Source organism: Triturus cristatus, chromosome 3_1, assembly GCF_964204655.1.
Source record: "Triturus cristatus chromosome 3_1, aTriCri1.1, whole genome shotgun sequence".
In the NCBI taxonomy this organism is placed as follows: Eukaryota; Metazoa; Chordata; class Amphibia; order Caudata; family Salamandridae; genus Triturus; species Triturus cristatus.
Window position 1 is genome coordinate 518,227,782 of NC_140583.1, and position 16,654 is coordinate 518,244,435.

General features: G+C 45.9%; 1 protein-coding gene across 3 annotated transcripts in view; it reads right to left on the reverse strand.

Moving 5' to 3' along the window:
• Positions 1–16,654, reverse strand: part of WDR93 (WD repeat domain 93) — a 486,239-nt gene that overhangs the window by 433,755 nt on the left and 35,830 nt on the right. For all 3 annotated transcript variants that reach the window (XM_085644428.1, XM_085644426.1, XM_085644427.1), the window contains one exon: positions 3,892–4,282. In XM_085644428.1, the coding sequence (XP_085500554.1) occupies positions 3,892–4,155 (264 nt within the window). In that variant the 5' untranslated portion in view covers positions 4,156–4,282. The remainder of the gene's footprint in view (positions 1–3,891; positions 4,283–16,654) is intronic.

Genomic DNA, 16,654 nt, shown 5'->3' on the forward strand with positions numbered 1-16,654 from the left:
TGTCTACGAGTGACTTTCAGATGCCACAGCCTAGATTTGCGTTTAAAAGGACGCAGAATTTGAAGGACAGACTAGTGCACACGAGACCGGTGCATAATAAGAGGAAGACTACTATTCCCCCTGGACATCCCCCGTGTGGTGGGTGTTCGGTGTGTGAGCTAACGGAGAAGACGACTGAAATCGTATTGAGTAGCGGGAGGACTTGGTTTCTTCGTCAATTCACCAATTGCAATACATGCAACGTAATATACACACTTACTTGTCCCTGTGGGCTACATTACATCGGTCTCACGTCCAGAAAGGTGAAGGTGCGCATACAAGAACATCTAAGCACGATCAGGGCAGGTAAACTCACAACACGTCTGGTACAACATTACCGTGACCATCTACATCATTTTAAATCATTAAAATGGGTTGTTTTGGAGAAGGTATTTGGTGATTCAGGCAATGTGGAGAAAAGATTAGCAGTGAAGGAGGCACGCTGGATCTATTTAGAGAAGAGGCACACCGTTGGCCTTAATGACCAAATTGAGTGGAACAAGGTCAGTAGGTGAGGGCCTTACCTTGTGTCTACTATTGACCTATGTTTGACTAAGTTGTGAGTCAGTGGACCCGAGTATATGATACAGCTTGAGGAGTCCCAATGATGGGTATTAAGGCTGACTCTCGTTAGCATGCTGATTGATTGCTGAACCTATGCGTGAGAAAAATCCTATGTACACATGGAACATACTGACGCTCAGTCCTTGCTTACGAGTGGAGTTTAGATGGGTTAGAGGGTGTATATAACGAGTGCCACGTGATATAGAATAGCCAGGGCGGAGTTGTAGACCGTGGCACGATGGCTACCCCCGCTTTTTCGATGATTGGTTGACACCAGTTAGTAAGCTGTGAGCGTCGAAGTGTACATGAGGGATGGAGCGAGGCGGCGCTTTAAGTTTTGGTTGAGTTGCTGTCCTTGCTTGGATATATGTGACAGGCTTACAGTCTATTCTCACACGAAGTAAGTTCATTAGCATAGGGTTCCATGATGATGAAAGCATTGTTAAGATGGCCGCCGTGTTTTCTATAGTGGTTGAAGTGGGTACCGGCGCTGACATAATCTCGCGAGACGCGAGTACGATTGTTTGTAAGAGGACGCGGTGAGGCGGCAACCCGATGCTGGGTTGAGTTACCGCCCGTGTGTGAAGTTATACGGTAAGCGTGCAGTCTGTGGAGTGAACATGACGAGACTTACGATGACTGAGTTGGTAGGTCGATCTGTCTATAGCTGCTCGCTGATGTAATAGCTGGGGCAGTTTACACAGGAGTCAAACATGTCGTCGCTGGGTATTTCGAGTACGTGTAGGTCACTGTATTCTGGCTCACACTGGGGCGGAATGACTAATATGTCCTTGGAGTGGCCGGTTTGGAGAAATGGGTCTGTCTATGCGTCTTCATCTGGCGTAGACCCTGTGAGATTGTACACATTTCTGGATGTGTAGGAGTTAGGATAACTTCGTCGGGTTGTCTAGTGACCTCGGTACACAGAGCAAAAGCGATGACACTGTGGAAACTGGGTACCTGGTCGTCTACTACTTATTAATCTGCTTTGTTTCTCCACAGACGCAAGCACTAGCAACGACTGTGCTTTTTTTGGACAGGGACGTGATATTAGATAGTTTACACGCCCTTTTGACCGGTTGGGAGCTGGTATGTGGGCCCATGGCTCCCACTAGGTAAATATCATATGTTATAATCATGGGAATGACCATGAGTGCTTTTAAATGTACCATTGAGGATATAATTGCGGACATCCTGTTGATCTAACCAAACCTTTGTTGTTTTTCTGTGTTTGTCAGTCCTTTTTTATTGTTGTGTGTCCAGGGAGGTGATTTTTGACCTCATTAGCCCTGATGAATTTGCCACAAATAAATTGGCAGTGAAACATGTTGGCCGTCATTAATATGGTATACAACATGCTGTGTTTTTAATTGTGGGATAGACTCCTAATTGAAATAAAAAAGAGAGTAATTGTGAGTCTACCCCCTTCTTCTTCTTTCTTTGTACATGTTATGATTTTGAGACAATTTAGTCTCTGTTTTCACGGTGGACACTTTTTTGTTGTGTCTTTCTTTTTTCTGCACTGGACACATTACTTTTTCCTCATGAGAAAGTTATCAATGATGAAATAAACGTGGGCAAGCTGGTGAGAACCTACCAGTAGCTCCTCTGGTGGTGCGCACGTGAGATGCTTTCTCTTCCTTTACACATATTTATTTGTCACCTAGCTCTTAAAGAAGGAGGGTGTGTGTAGAGTGAGATAAGTTGTGAAATTGTTTTGAGGACTGACTATTCACTCTCTTTTCTCTATCTTTTCTGTCTCTTTGAATTTTTAAGAAGTGGTGGCACACTGGATGGGGTTATACCATATGACTAGATGGGTCATGGAGGTTTTTGATTAATTTATCTTTCCTCCTCCCAGTCCAGATTACAATAAAATAAAATGTGCTACGGGGTGCCAGTTCTTGTTTGTTTAAATAGTATTTCATTGGAGGGTGTTCTGGTACGTCTTCCCTCTACAGCTCCTTGTTTTGATTCAGTCGCAAAGACAGTGCCTGAGATCACAAGGGCCAAGCCAGGGGTCACAGCTGTGACTCTTGAAGACTCCTAAATGATGATCATGGGGTTGCCCCAGGAAACTTTTACCCCACTGGTTAGGGAGGAGCCACGAGTCACCTCCACCAACTGGCTAGTGCCAGCAATAAATGTGTCACAAAGCAAAATGTTTGGATGCCAAAAACTTACCAACTCAACAGGACATTGGCAAAATGTTATGACTAGTGGGAACAGAATAAGATGAGAGAATGATGAACTATACAGCCCAAAAGATGCTAAACAACCTATCACATAGCAACGTCAGTGTTGCTAGTATAGTGAAGGAATAGCATTGGAAAAGCCATCCATCACTTCAAAACAGAAGGACCGAACAAAGAATATGAAGACCTTTTCCCACACCCATCAATGAAAGAACAAAGGAGCACACACCCAGAATATAGAAAGAGCTGGCATGACAATGCAAAGGTACTTCAAACTCGCCCGAGACTGATTGAAGCCTTTAATGAATACACAATCATTCATCAGTGCCAGTGTAGACAATAAATAGTGCCAAACACACCTACTCCGTGTCCGGTGAATAGGATTTCTAAGAATCTACTCCAGGAAATGAGAAGAAGCAGTCAGCTGTTTAAGAGGTGAAAAGAGGTAGGGAGAAACGGGGAGTTGCCACTCTGTATCAGTATAGGGGGGGGGGAGGTTCCATTAAGATGCAGTTAATAGTCATCAATTGCAGCAGTGCTTCAATGAAAATAAATGCCTTTGTCAATTGCGTGTAGACATATTTACGTTCATAGGATTCCTCTGTTATATAGCTTAGTGACTTAAGGCTCAAATCAATCCTGATTCTATATATAGAAAATTAAACCAGCTCCTATTTCAAACCTTTTCAAATGACAAATCACGAGACTAGGTTTGGTCTATTTAAGGAGTGACAGTTCCACAAATTATTCTCACATACAAACCTGATTTGTCCTTTGGTGTTTTTTGCTCCTGTATTGCAACTCTCTCGTTTCTGAAATATTAGCCCTTGTCCTCTGTCCAGAGCCTGATATCAATGGTATGCTTACTAGCCGATAGTTTGGGTAGATGCTTTCCTTTACTTGAACGTTGGCATAAGTAAACTCAATAGTTACAATAAATATATTATAAATATATTAATATGCTTTCTAACAATTTGGTATATTTGCATGAATCGTTATGATGAATGCTCCAAAATGCAATTTAATCATGTTACAATATAGTCTATAGCAACACTTCAGTCTTGACTACGTAGTAAATCAACTAGTACGTTACCTGAATTTCAGTTGACGGTTGGTACACCGCCTGTTTTGCACCCATTTTCTCAGCCTCTCTGATTTCCTCACTTCCTTTGACAATCTCCCATGCTTCTTCCAAAACCTCTTCTACGAGTCTCCCAATCATCCTAAAAGGCTGAGGCAAGCGATCATGCGCTTGTTCTGGGTCCAAGAGATAGTAATCATCTTCATCGTCTCTACTCCAGTTAGTTTCAGAAGGGTCTGGGATTTGCAAAGGGTCTTTCCTGAGATATACAGGCATTCTCCCAACTTCCGAAGTTAAGTGTGTGGCGTTGATGTTCTGGGGAGATCTTACTTCAGTACGATGGGATAATTTAGCAGGTTCCCAAGGGTAGTCCGCAGTCAAGTCTGAAAAACCTTTGAAATAACTAGAAAAAGAGTGTTTGTGTTAGTTAGTTAAAGTTTCATCAGATTTATAACATTATCCTAATTAATTTATTTTACCTCAGTGTAAAGTATTGTAATTGTATTGTAATTGCATTCATATAGCGCTTACTACCCCTGACGAGGCATCAAAGTGCTTTTTCGGAGAGTAGCACGCTACTCTGGAACCCATAAAGGATTAGTGGTGAATTAGTACAATGCCACACATGCTTCAGTAGAGCTCTGCTAGCCTGAGCCCGTTCTAACCACCATCCACCACTAATCCTGACCCCAGACACAGCAGGAATCACAGAGTGATCGGGGCAGACGTCGGTGCCCATGCAGCGGCTTGACTTCGGCAGAGGCGAGCGGTGTTTGCCCGGTCCCGGAGGCACACTGAGGAGCAGAGGCCGGCAATTGACGAATCCTGACGTGGGGGCCCTGGGGTACATCGGCCCTGGCAAGGGCCTTGAGCACTGCGGCCGCCATTGTTCCCCCTGCCTGCCGCCATGATTGAACTGACCGTCGGCCGGAAGCTGTTATGTTCATTAGTTGTGTCCCTGCGAGGACACCTTATGTGTTGCCAGTTATGTCGCTGCGAGGACACTGTACTGCCCGTTCCCTCATCAGCTGTTAACGTCACCAGCTGCCCTGGTTGACAGTTGCAGCTGATGACCCAACGCGCAGCGCATACCTGAGGTCCGTCCCCAGAGCCTGTGTTGGTGTATTGAGGAATAAAGAACTCATTCACCCTCATCTTGTACCTTGAGTGCTTAACAAAGTGGCGACGAGGCACCAACACCGGAACCCACAACATTTAAGAAGGAAAAAGTAATGTTGTGTGCAGCGTCTGTATCACAGGAAATTTGATTATCTTCTCAAAAGAAAAAAAAATCACACATGCGAAGTAAAGACTGGAAACTAAGAGACTTGCAAATGGTTCGTGGAATATCTTATGGACTATACAGTACTTACAAGAGAAGTTCGTATTACTTCAAAAAATTGTGTGGAAGCGTAAAGTGAGATTGACTAGTTTACAACAAGAACCACTTAGAATGTCAAATGAGTAATAAGAATGTTACTGAAAGAAAAGTAAAAATTATATGAGGCACAGAGTTTTGGACGGCGCATTACGGTTGCTTGTGAGTAAACGGGAAAAAAAAACGGAACCAACCGCCAGCTGATGCGTACGTCACGATCACGTGAGGAATACGTGGTGACGTTTAACGCACAAAGAGGACAACAATTTCCTGAGGGAGGCGGTCTAGTCTTTCCGTGACGTCAAACGCACGTTCATTGGCGCCACCTTGAATTCATCATTAAGGAGAAAAGATGAAACATAGTGATTTGAACCAGCGTAGTGCAGCGTACTGGTGAAAACTCTCGAGACAGTATTGCGCGAGCACGAAGCGGACCACAATTAAACCAAGGTATTGTGCAGAGCGCGCTGGTTACAAAGCTAGCGCTATGGTTAAAATGTTATAAACTGTGCTGTAAAAGGTACTGAAAGACTTGTACATTAAAAAAAGAGAAAGGGTCAACAGAACACTTACAAATGGAGCAAATATAAGAACAATTTTACCCTACACAATTTAAAGTGACAACTTTGGCATAGTGAAGTCTGATTAAAACTTTTAAAAAATACCAGGAAATCTTAGCATGGCATCAGGATACTTATGGAATCTCTCCCCACCGCAAGCATTCCTACCTGGTGTGGGTGATCCAGTGATCAAATGGGAAGAGTGGAGGGAGTGTTTTAAAAATTATATTTCACAATTTGATGATGATGATGATGAGTTCTCCCCACAAAAGAAATTCAAACTCTTTCTGCATTGTTTAGGTGCCGGTGGCATCAAGGTATACAACAAAATTAACAAAATGGCCAGGGGAGAAAGTGAGGATAATGTTTATACCAACGCTACTGATGACCTTAATACATACTATAAGCCCACAGTGTGTGTAGGGGTGGACAGGTACAAATTCTTCCATAGGAAGCAGGGAAAAGAGGAGTCTGTTGATGACTATGTGTCCGCACTAAAGGAATTAGCCCTTAACTGTCGTTTTGGAACTCTGCATGATGAATTTATAAGAGATCAAATAGTCATGCAGGGGTCTAATACTGACAAACAAGACAATCTATGGGCTAAAGGGGAGTATCCCTTGCAAAACGTAATTGATATTGCAAGAACGGCCAAATTGACTGGACGCTGGGCAAAATAAGTTATCTCAGAATCAAAGGAAAAAATAGAAGATGGAACAGTGAGCAGGGTGATTCAAGCAAAACATAAACCAAGTCAAAAAGGGGGCAACACCGCACAAAGGTCTACATACAGTAGACAACCAAGCAACGAGAAGAGGTGTTGCTACAGATGTGGAAACAACTCACACTGGGCAAATGACAAAAACTGCCCAGCAAGAGATGTGAAATGCACATTTTGTGGTGTCATAGGCCATTTTCAAAAGGTGTGCCACAGGAGGAATACACGCTTGATTCGAGTTGTATATGACGACGAAAATGACAACATAGAGTCTCATGGTGAGGAAGACATAGACATATGTGTACTCAGCATAGAGGACCAACAAGTCAATGAGATCAGTGACGGCACAAGTAACAGGAAACAAAAAAAATATGTGATTTGACTATAGGTGGAGTTAGAATCAGCATTGTTGCAGATTCTGGATCCCCATATACAATTGTGAACAAAAAGACATGGGAAGAGAAATTCTCACCTTGCATTGGGAAAGATCTAGATAAAGCAGACATTAAAATAAAATCCTTTACAGGAGAACCGATAGCGGTGTGTGGTTTCAAAAGACTAAAATGTGAATACAAGGGAAGAGAGTCGGTCTGCAAACTATACGTGTCCGCTGTTGGTCCTTCCGTGCTGGGATGGATGGATCAAGGACATTTAGGGATAATTCTCGACCCAAGCAAGGATGAACCAGTTCTTGTTGTGCAAAGTGAAGACGATTATGGGAAAGCCCTGATGAGCAAGTACAGCAATGTGTTCTATGGCAAGATTGGCGCATTGAAAGGATAACAACATAAGATCCAGGTTAAAGCCAATGCCAACCCCACAGTACATAAGGTCAGGAATCTTCCATTTTCAATTAGGGATGAAGTGAGAACGCAATTGGAGAAACTGCTCGAAGATGGAATTATAGAACAGGTGGAGGTGTCGGAGTGGATAGCGCCGTTGGTCTAGCCAAACGTCCCAACGGAAGTTTGAGACTGTGTATTGACTTACGCGACCTTAACAAGAATATAGTGGTTGAGCAATTCCCCCTCCCAAAGATAAATGAAATGTTAGCAACCACCAAGGGTGTAAAGTGGTTCTCTACGATCGACTTAAAAGCCGCGTACCACCAGGTTCCGCTTCATCGTGACAGCAAAAAACGTACAGCCTTAATCACACCCTTCGGGTGTTACCAGTTCACGAGGGTCCCGTTAGGTCTGGCATCAGCAGCCGCGATGTTTCAGTGGCTGATGAGCAATATTTTCAAGGGAGTAACCGGGATACTAATGTTCCAAGATGACATCCTTGTGATGGGTAAGTCAAGAGGGGAACATGATGAGAAGGTTGAACAAGTACTCAAAATTTTAGACTCCAAGGGGCTTACTGCAGAACACAAAAAATGCAAATTTGCATGTAACTTGGCAAACTATCTGGGCCATGAAATTAATGGTGAGGGAATCAGCCCAAAAAAGGAACTACTACACGCCATCAGAGACTCACCTGTACCTAGTAACAAAGATGAATTATGGTCTTTCCTAGGCCTCGTGGAGTTTTACGCAAAGTTTATTAAAAACTTTTCGAGCAAGACCTACGAAATGAGACAGTTACTGAAAATGAAAAACAAATTCGAATGGAGCGACTTGTGTCACAACACGTTCAGCTCTCTCAAAAAAGAATTGTGTGAAACCATGCCACTATAGCGGTTTGACTCTTCGCTAAATAGCACAATCACCACAGACGCTAGTTCTAAGGGCCTGGGTGCTGTGCTGACCCAGAAAGACTGTACGGGAATAGAAAGCACCATCGCATTTGTGTCACGATCACTATCGCCAACTGAAGAACGATTTTCTGTGATCGAACGAGAGGCATTGGCGTGCGTATGGGCATTAGAACATTTCCGTCAATTTGTGTGGGGAAACAAAGTCACCTTGTGCACAGACCACAAGCCCCTTACAAAAGTGTTCACTACGGCGGGCAGCATCTCCCAGGTTAGCACGCTTATCAATGCGTTTATTTGATTACAACTACACCATTCATCATGTACCAGGTGTGAGAAACGTGGTAGCAGACTTTCTAAGTAGAATGGTATATATATATAATAGTACTTTGAGTTCTTAACAGAAGCCCGTGGCGCCCTACGCCATGTGCGTGCTGCCGGCATAGGAGGCATTTGCTCGACCGGGCCCCAGGGCGACCAGTGGGGGAGTCATCCGGACAGCTGCAGCATCGGTCCTGGGGGAGTCGGGCCAGCCTGCCTCGGTGAAGATGTGGTGGCGCTGGGGGCCCGGGCTCTCTCAGACAGAAGTTAACCTCACATAAGGGGAAGAGCACAACTGCAGATACATGTGCTGCCCCTGGGGCCCATCCATCCTGGGCAGTAAGATTTACCGGTGTCTCCCTCCGTGTTGCTAACTGTGGACGTGGAGTACCTTTGGAGGCACATAGGGCCTGCCCAGAAGCGGGACCCGGAAGATGCGCCGCGGCACCTCGGACATTCCTTGGTGCCCCTCGCTCCTGCATTTTGCTGTTGCTTCAGCGCAGTCTAGGACAGTCTGAGGTGAGGGGCAACCTTGGCGAGGTCTGCTATTGGGGATCCTGGTCGCAGTCGGCCGCGGCGGGGGCCTGGGTCAGGGGTCCGGCAAGTCTGGTCCCTGTAGGGGGCCTACTTGGCTGTCCCTCCTTGGTGGCGGAAGCGGCTGGGCTAGGCCTGGTATGGCTTGTTGTCAGGAGAGTCAGATTCCATGAGGCCCAGCCTGGCGACCTGCCCTGGTTTGGTCTGACCATTACAAAAATGGGGTAACCCTAGTATGGTCGTGGACCTGGGTACGATATAATACAAAAAACAATGGTCCTAGACCTTCTTTATGAAAACATAAGTCAATTCTCTTTTTTGGTTTTTTAAATTAGCAATTTTCATGAGCGTTCTATAGTACAGCCGCACCCGATCAAAGTATTAAATACATTATTCAGACCAAAACATAAACAATAGAAGTGCAATACCCAAAGTTTACTTAACCATGCATTTAATTTTTCATGCCAATGGTATACAATTCTGGTACATTTGTTTTAAAAGGAAAAATAATCGTTGGTCATTAGTTATAGAAGGTTGCTCCAGATGGAACTGGTTTGGTCTGAGTCACTGCCCATGGCCAAGTGGATCTGGCACTATGGAGTCTCTCCGTCTGATACATGCGGACAACACAGCAGAGGGGAGATCTGTTCTGTTCGACTTACCTGCCCCAGTTCTTAGTTTTTGTTTCACAACTTCGCCTACCAATCCTCTTCATAATGGGCAAAGACAAACATGGGGCGGCTTCCACCAAAGAGAACACAATGGACCATTATACCACCGTGCCCGTGGGGAAGGAGGGTGCCGAGGGCCTGTCCCCCGACAATGCAACTCTGCTTGTGGCAATCAATCAATCGCGAACCGCGCTCGAGGCCCAGATCGAGGTGGTCGGATCTGAGGTGTCGTTCCTCCGCCAGGATCTTCAGAAAGCTGTGTATCAGATCACGGAGGCGGAGACCAGGGTCTCCACGATGGAGGACAGGGTGTTCACCCTCCAGAAGAAAGTTGATAAATTCACCATGGTCACGAGGGAGCTGGCCTCGTGGGCCGAGGAAGCAGAAGGTAGGGCGCAGCGCAACAACATCCGCCTGGTTGGCTTTCCAGAGGGTTGCGAGTGTGTAACCATGGACGCCTTCCTCTCTGGTTGGCTCAAAGCGCTGCTGCCGGCCGAGGCCATGTCCCCCTGTTTTGTGATCGAGAGGGCCCAACGTGCCTTGACTAAGAAGCCGCCTCCCGGGGAGCGCCCGAGGCCCGTGATCGCCCGGCTCCTCAATTACGCCGACCGTGATGCCATCCTCTGCTTTGCCCGGCTCCACAAGGACATTTAATTCTCATATAATCATGGTCTTCCCCGATTATACCAGGCTGGTGCAGCAGCAGTGTCAATCCTTTGTTGCGGCCAAGCGACGGCTCCGGGAGCTGAACTTATGCTATGCATTACTATTCCCTGCCAGGATGAAAGTGATCTTTAACGCCAAGGGGAGAGGATGTAGCCTTACGGCTAGAGCAGTCAACCTCGAAGCTGGGGAACCAGGTATGAGTCTCGGCAAAGAAGCTCAACATCCTGTGATTCTGGGCAGATCAATTAATCTCCCCGTGCCTAGCACAAATTAATGTGTCCTTCTGTAACTAAACTGGTGCTCTGTAAAGCGCTCTGATACCCGATGTCTTGGTATATAAATCTCTCAAAAAAGACCTACTTCTTTGACTCTCCAGAGGAGGTATTTGCCTGGACGGACGAGAGGCGAAGCCTCAAACCGCACTCGCCGCCACCGCTGGACTCTGACTTCTCGCAGGGGTCCCATAGGAGCGGCCGGCAAGGTAGAGATGCATCAAACCGGTGGCACAGATCTCGATCTAACTGGCGAGCCCATGGCCACTCTGAGACTGCTGAGTGAAGCAGTTCCCGCCAGGTTCTAGGTTTAATGCTGTGGCCGTTCGTCCTGTTTGGAGTGTGTGTGAACTTAATGCTCTGGGGTCATGTGCATTGGCTCTAGGCGATGTCGAACAGTCCACGCCCTTTGACACTTTGGGTAATGTGGAGTTGGGTGGGCTCCATTGGGGGAACTGCTTGGGTCTTCACGTTAGGGGCCTGAGACACGATTCCACCGTGACAGGTACTCCTTGTTATTGGAAGTAAGGGGGTGGAGGGTTGGGGGTTGTTGGGTTTTACGTTGTTGGTTTTATGTCCTGCGCACCAAACACACAGTCACACACTATGCCACAGCTTCTGCTCCAACCGACATACACTTTGATGTGGGGGATGACACACAATACAGGTAACTCTCCACTGGGAGAACCTAATATTCTTTCCTGGAATGTACGGGGACTATAGAATAAGATCAAACGGGGCGCTGTACTGCGCTTAGCAAAGAGTTATTCCGCCAGTATCCTATTGCTGCAGGAGACTCATCTCCTCGGTAATAAAGTCCCGTATCTTACTAGGTTGTGTTCGCCACCGTCTATCACTCTGGCTTCACGAGGGGCGCACGGGGCACGGCGATTCTATCCACCGCCGAGTACCAATCCACATTACACGCCACTGGCTAAACCTGGGTGGGTGCTTCACCATAGTTTCAGGCATAGTGGCCAGCGAACAGATAACGCTTGGGAGCGTTTATGACCCTCCCCCACTGGTCCAAACATTCATAGACAAAATCACACAGCTCTGGGGGGACCTTCCCGGTGGCCTGACGATACTGGGTGGAGACTAGAACGACACTATGGCACCGCATGGCAGATGGTGTGTGGTACCGCTCGATAGATCCCCCCGTTTCCAAACTGAACGTACTCGCACATACACTGGGTTGGTCTGATTTTTTGCATGCATTTCACCCCACAGAGTCATGGTTCCCCTATGCATCGGCGGTCCACCGTACACTCTCACGTCTCAATTATATTTTCCTTCTATTCAGCTATATACACTGAGTTGCACACACTTTCATTCTGCCAAGAGGCCTGTCCAACTCAAATTGCGCCTGCGAACCCACCGGACCAGGTTCAGGTGAGGTATGTCCCCATGCCTTCTCCGGGACGCCAATTATCAGGAGACCCAGCATCATGCTATTGCTGATTACCTTGGGTTCAACGTGGGCACCTCTCCGTCGCGTATCACCATATGGGAGGTTCTCAAACCAACAATTAGGGGGGCGGACATTAGTTTTTGTACAGGGGAAAAACATCAGCGCTTAGCTCAGGTGAGGGAACTGGAGGACCACCAGGGCCGACTGCAATCCCAAATGCTGGAGGGCTCTGACCCCAGTTCTCGCCAGAATCTCTTACATGTTATACAACAGCTCCACCAGCTCAATATTGACACTGCTAAAGAGGCGTGGCTGGCGACCCAGCACAGAATTTATCAACGGGGCGACAAGTCAAGTCAAATGCTCCACAGGCTGTGCCAGGTCCGGTCGACCCCGGCGCAGATTCCCCTCTTGAAGGCCCCGGTCGGCACTATGTGTACCTCCCCCGAGACCGTGGTCCAAGCTTTTGTTTCCTTCTACGCCGCTCTGTACGAGGAGCGAGAGGTGATAGCAGAGCCCATTATAGGCGAATTCCTCTCTGACATCCCCCCTCGCTGGTTGTCTGAAGAAGTATGTGGTCTGCTGGATGACCCCATCACGACAGATGACCTGCAGGCGGCGCTGGCTAATATTCACCCGGGCCAGGCTCCAGGTCCGAACGGGTTCCCCTGAGACTTTTTGCACCCACACATGGTGACCCTGGGTTCCCACTTACTTGGGGAACTGCACAAAGCCCTGGAACAGCGCATTCTGCCATCTGACTGGCAGAACGCTGAAATTTTTGTTTTCCTTAAACCGGGTCGCCCTCCGGAGGACCCAGGCTCCTACTGTCCCAGTTCACTGTTGTATTTCGAACACAAGCTTCTGGGGAAAGTTCTGGCCGACCGCCTTCGTACCTGTATTCAAGACCTGGTACACCCACATCAGTCAGGCTTTATGCCATAGCACTCCAACAGACACAATATCAGGCGAGCCCACAATGCTATCGCGGGGGCTTCTACATACAATGATTCCTAAGTATGTACGGTGCGCATTAGGGGCTTGGGGAGTTTCATGATTTTCTCGGTCTGATGTTCTGCAGACTATTGGGCGGGTTTTTATATTGTACCCAGAGACATTATTTTATGCACTTCCTTTGTAATTTGCTTGTTGGGCTCCGCGCATCTGGTACACTGAAAATTCAATAAAATCTGGTGTTAAAAAAAATAAACGATGTCTGGGATGGTTCACATTATAAAATATGATTATGTGATCTGAACTTAAATTTTTCAAGTGCATTATTGCACAGATAATGTGCGCGCCTAATGTACACAGCACTGCTTGGCATTATGTTGTATTTCTTGAACACATTACAAAAAAACTATTAAAAAACGTTTTTCAAGTGCATATCAACAGAGGGTGTTGTCTGTACAAGATTTTGGTGGACGATTGAGAGATTGCGTAACCTGCAGGTGACTAAATATTTTAGACATTTTGATCAGATGGGATCTATTCAGAAAGTAGGAAAGGTGCTGCGATGTGAATGAAATGCCTTTGCACTGGAGTACTGGAAGAAGAGTGTTAGAATAAACCAGCTTTCGTCAACACTAGCAGCACCAGTAGCCGCCATTAAAAATTAAAATGCTTCTTGAACCACTTCAAGTTTTTTCCATCTGTCTTTGGAGAGAAGTTACCTCATTCAGAGAAGAGACGGACAGAGAAGATTGCGGACAGCACTCTAGATCAGGAAGGGAAGCCCATAATTTTAAAGCGGCCAGGGGTAATAGATGTAATTCCTAATAGTGTGTGTCACACTCACCTGTACGACAGCCTAGATACAAGCATGGAAAGGCTTGGCTATGAGAGATAGATTTAGGTATGAAAAGGGAAGCGCATTGTAAACACACACCATGGCGTTCACCATGGTCTGGTTTCCTCAAGAAAGAGGGATTCATTTTCCAGTAATCAACTCTAACGTCCAACCAAAATCATTCCATGTGTGTTTCATATATATATATATATACAGGGCACATCATTAGGTAATACGTGTGCCATTGTTTCCTTTCTCATTCGTTTTAAACACCTAAAAACTATATCTTGTATTGCTTCATCCATAGCATGGGCATCATATGCAAATTAAAAATGCAGCTTCAATTCTTTTTGCCTTCACAAGAGAACCTTGCAATTACAAATAATGCCCAAGCCATGACAACTTTCTGTAGGGAAGTGTAGGGAACAGTATTGTCTTGACAGATGCTATACCTATTTTGTCCAACACTGGGGAAGTTGCGCTAAACAAAGTCCCTGACTGCGGTTTCTTTTGAGTTCTTACTTTTGTTTTATGCTATATTTCCACAACTGCTTTGATAGCGTATCTATTTAAAGTAACACTCTAAATATGCATGTGTAATTTAAATTGTGATCGTTTGAGACCCCGTCACTGATTTGGTTGGTTAATTTGCCTTTTTATGTTTCAATGTGGAACAGTGGTGAGGAATTCAATTTGATTCCCAGAGATAAACAGCAAAAATTATACCATGAAACCCTAAGTTAGGCTTTTGATAATATGTGTACCACTGGCCATTTTTTAAGACTTAAAATATGCTTATTCTGAAAGTGTAAATTTTGAGGTTGTTTTGCCTGGAAATAAAATGTTTATTCAGTTTCGAGGTTTGTTTTAAGTGCACAACACAGCTTTTTGCACACAACCCAGAGGCCGGCAGCATCGATTGCAAGAGCACTTGTCTACCAATACACAGCTTACATGCCAACAACCCAACGGGCCGGCAGCAAAAACAAGTTTGATTGCAGAGGCGTCCCACCGCCTGTTGATGAGCCTGTTTCAGCATGTGTCATATATTTATTCACACTACAACTTAATGTAACCACCCAGAAAACCCCCCCGTCCCCACACGCATACCCTATATACATGACCTGTACCGCTACCCTATGTACCCTGTGATGCCTTGTAGTGATATAATGTAGCTAAGCGTCTATGTCTTAACATGTCCCCGATCCCGGAGTCATACCTCTCATGTACTATAACCCTCAACACCCACAAAGACGGACAGCGACTACTTCCAGTCTTAGCCGTATACCCACTGGTCATACTACTAATTCGTGCAAAGGTCCGAACCTCCCGCTTCCAGCCAAGAGGCAAATGGTTGCCAAATATCTAGAGGTCTGGATCTGTTAGGCATTAATTCCCAATAAGTGGACAGCTGGTCCTTGCAATATATGACGTTATTTAACCATGCCGCTATTGTAGGACCCCGTCGTTTCTTCCAAGTAAGCGCTATCGGTCTCTTAGCCAACAGAAGTAGCATGGACGTGAGTTTACGAGATTTTTTCGGGACATCCGCTACGTGACCCAGCAGCGCTGTCAGAGGGGATACCCGTAACTCGACATGAGTTATCTGCCTTATATGCCTCAACACCGCCATCCAATAGCTGTCAACCGGTGTACAACTCCATGCAAGATGTGCAAAAGTGGCTTCCCATACCCCACATCTCCAGCATGCCGTGTCTGGGCAAATGCCCATATGATGCAGTTGGATAGGTGTCCTGTACAAACGATATAAAAAATCAAAATGAATCAATCTAAGTCTATAATTGGGGGATAGGTTTTCTAATTGTGAACAGCAATACTGCCATTGTTTTTCCGTTATAATGAAGTTGAGGTCTTTTTCGCATTCTGCCCGCGCAGTGCATGCGATTAAGGGTGACTCTTTTTGTGTTATTTTATAAATACGCGTAATCAGTTTCCTGGGTGAGTTTCGAGGTTTGTAACTGAATTATTCCTGTCATGTTCCAAGTGGCCCACACTGTAATTATCTCCACATAGTTTAAAAAGTAAACTGACAATATTGCTATATAAGAACATATCTACATGAATATTGGAATTTTCTTCTTGAACAGTCCATCCTGAGCTGGCAGGCAAGGTCTCCTCTAGAAGGAAGACCGGTTTCGGCCTACTTAGACCCGTCAGTTCAGGGTGCCCATGAGGAGCAGGGTCAGCACTGATTTGCATAAGGTGGGCCTTTGCCTCAAGTAGATCGGTGGGTGAGAAATGATAGTTGGAATGTTACCCAGAGCGATTGCTAGTGATTGGACTCTTTGCAAGATTTCCTCCCATTACCTTTTGAGGACGAGGTGGACAAGGGTATGCAGAGACATAGGTCCCTTGCTTACTGTGTTATGGGATATAAGCTAGACCTCCCTGAGGGAGCCTACCATGGCCAAATCCAGTCTGGGGATGCATGTGTTCCCTTCGGAAGGAGGCCTCACCTGGCAGTTTGAGATGGGCTGTTCCCAAGGGGACATCCTCTGTCTGGAAAAGAAGTATAAAGGTGGTACCCAAACCACTACACTTTGTTCTATTTCCATGTTCTTCTCGACCATAGAAGGGAGTGCTCTTCATTGTACTCCAAGAGCTGCTGTGATCCAGGGCTGGTGTCTGCATGACCTCCCAGAGGTGAGGGGATGTCACCTGAAGTCTGTAAAACTTACTGGAGAAGATGTGGATATGGCTATTACCTAGAAGTCTTCATGCCAGCCTTCTCATCAAGG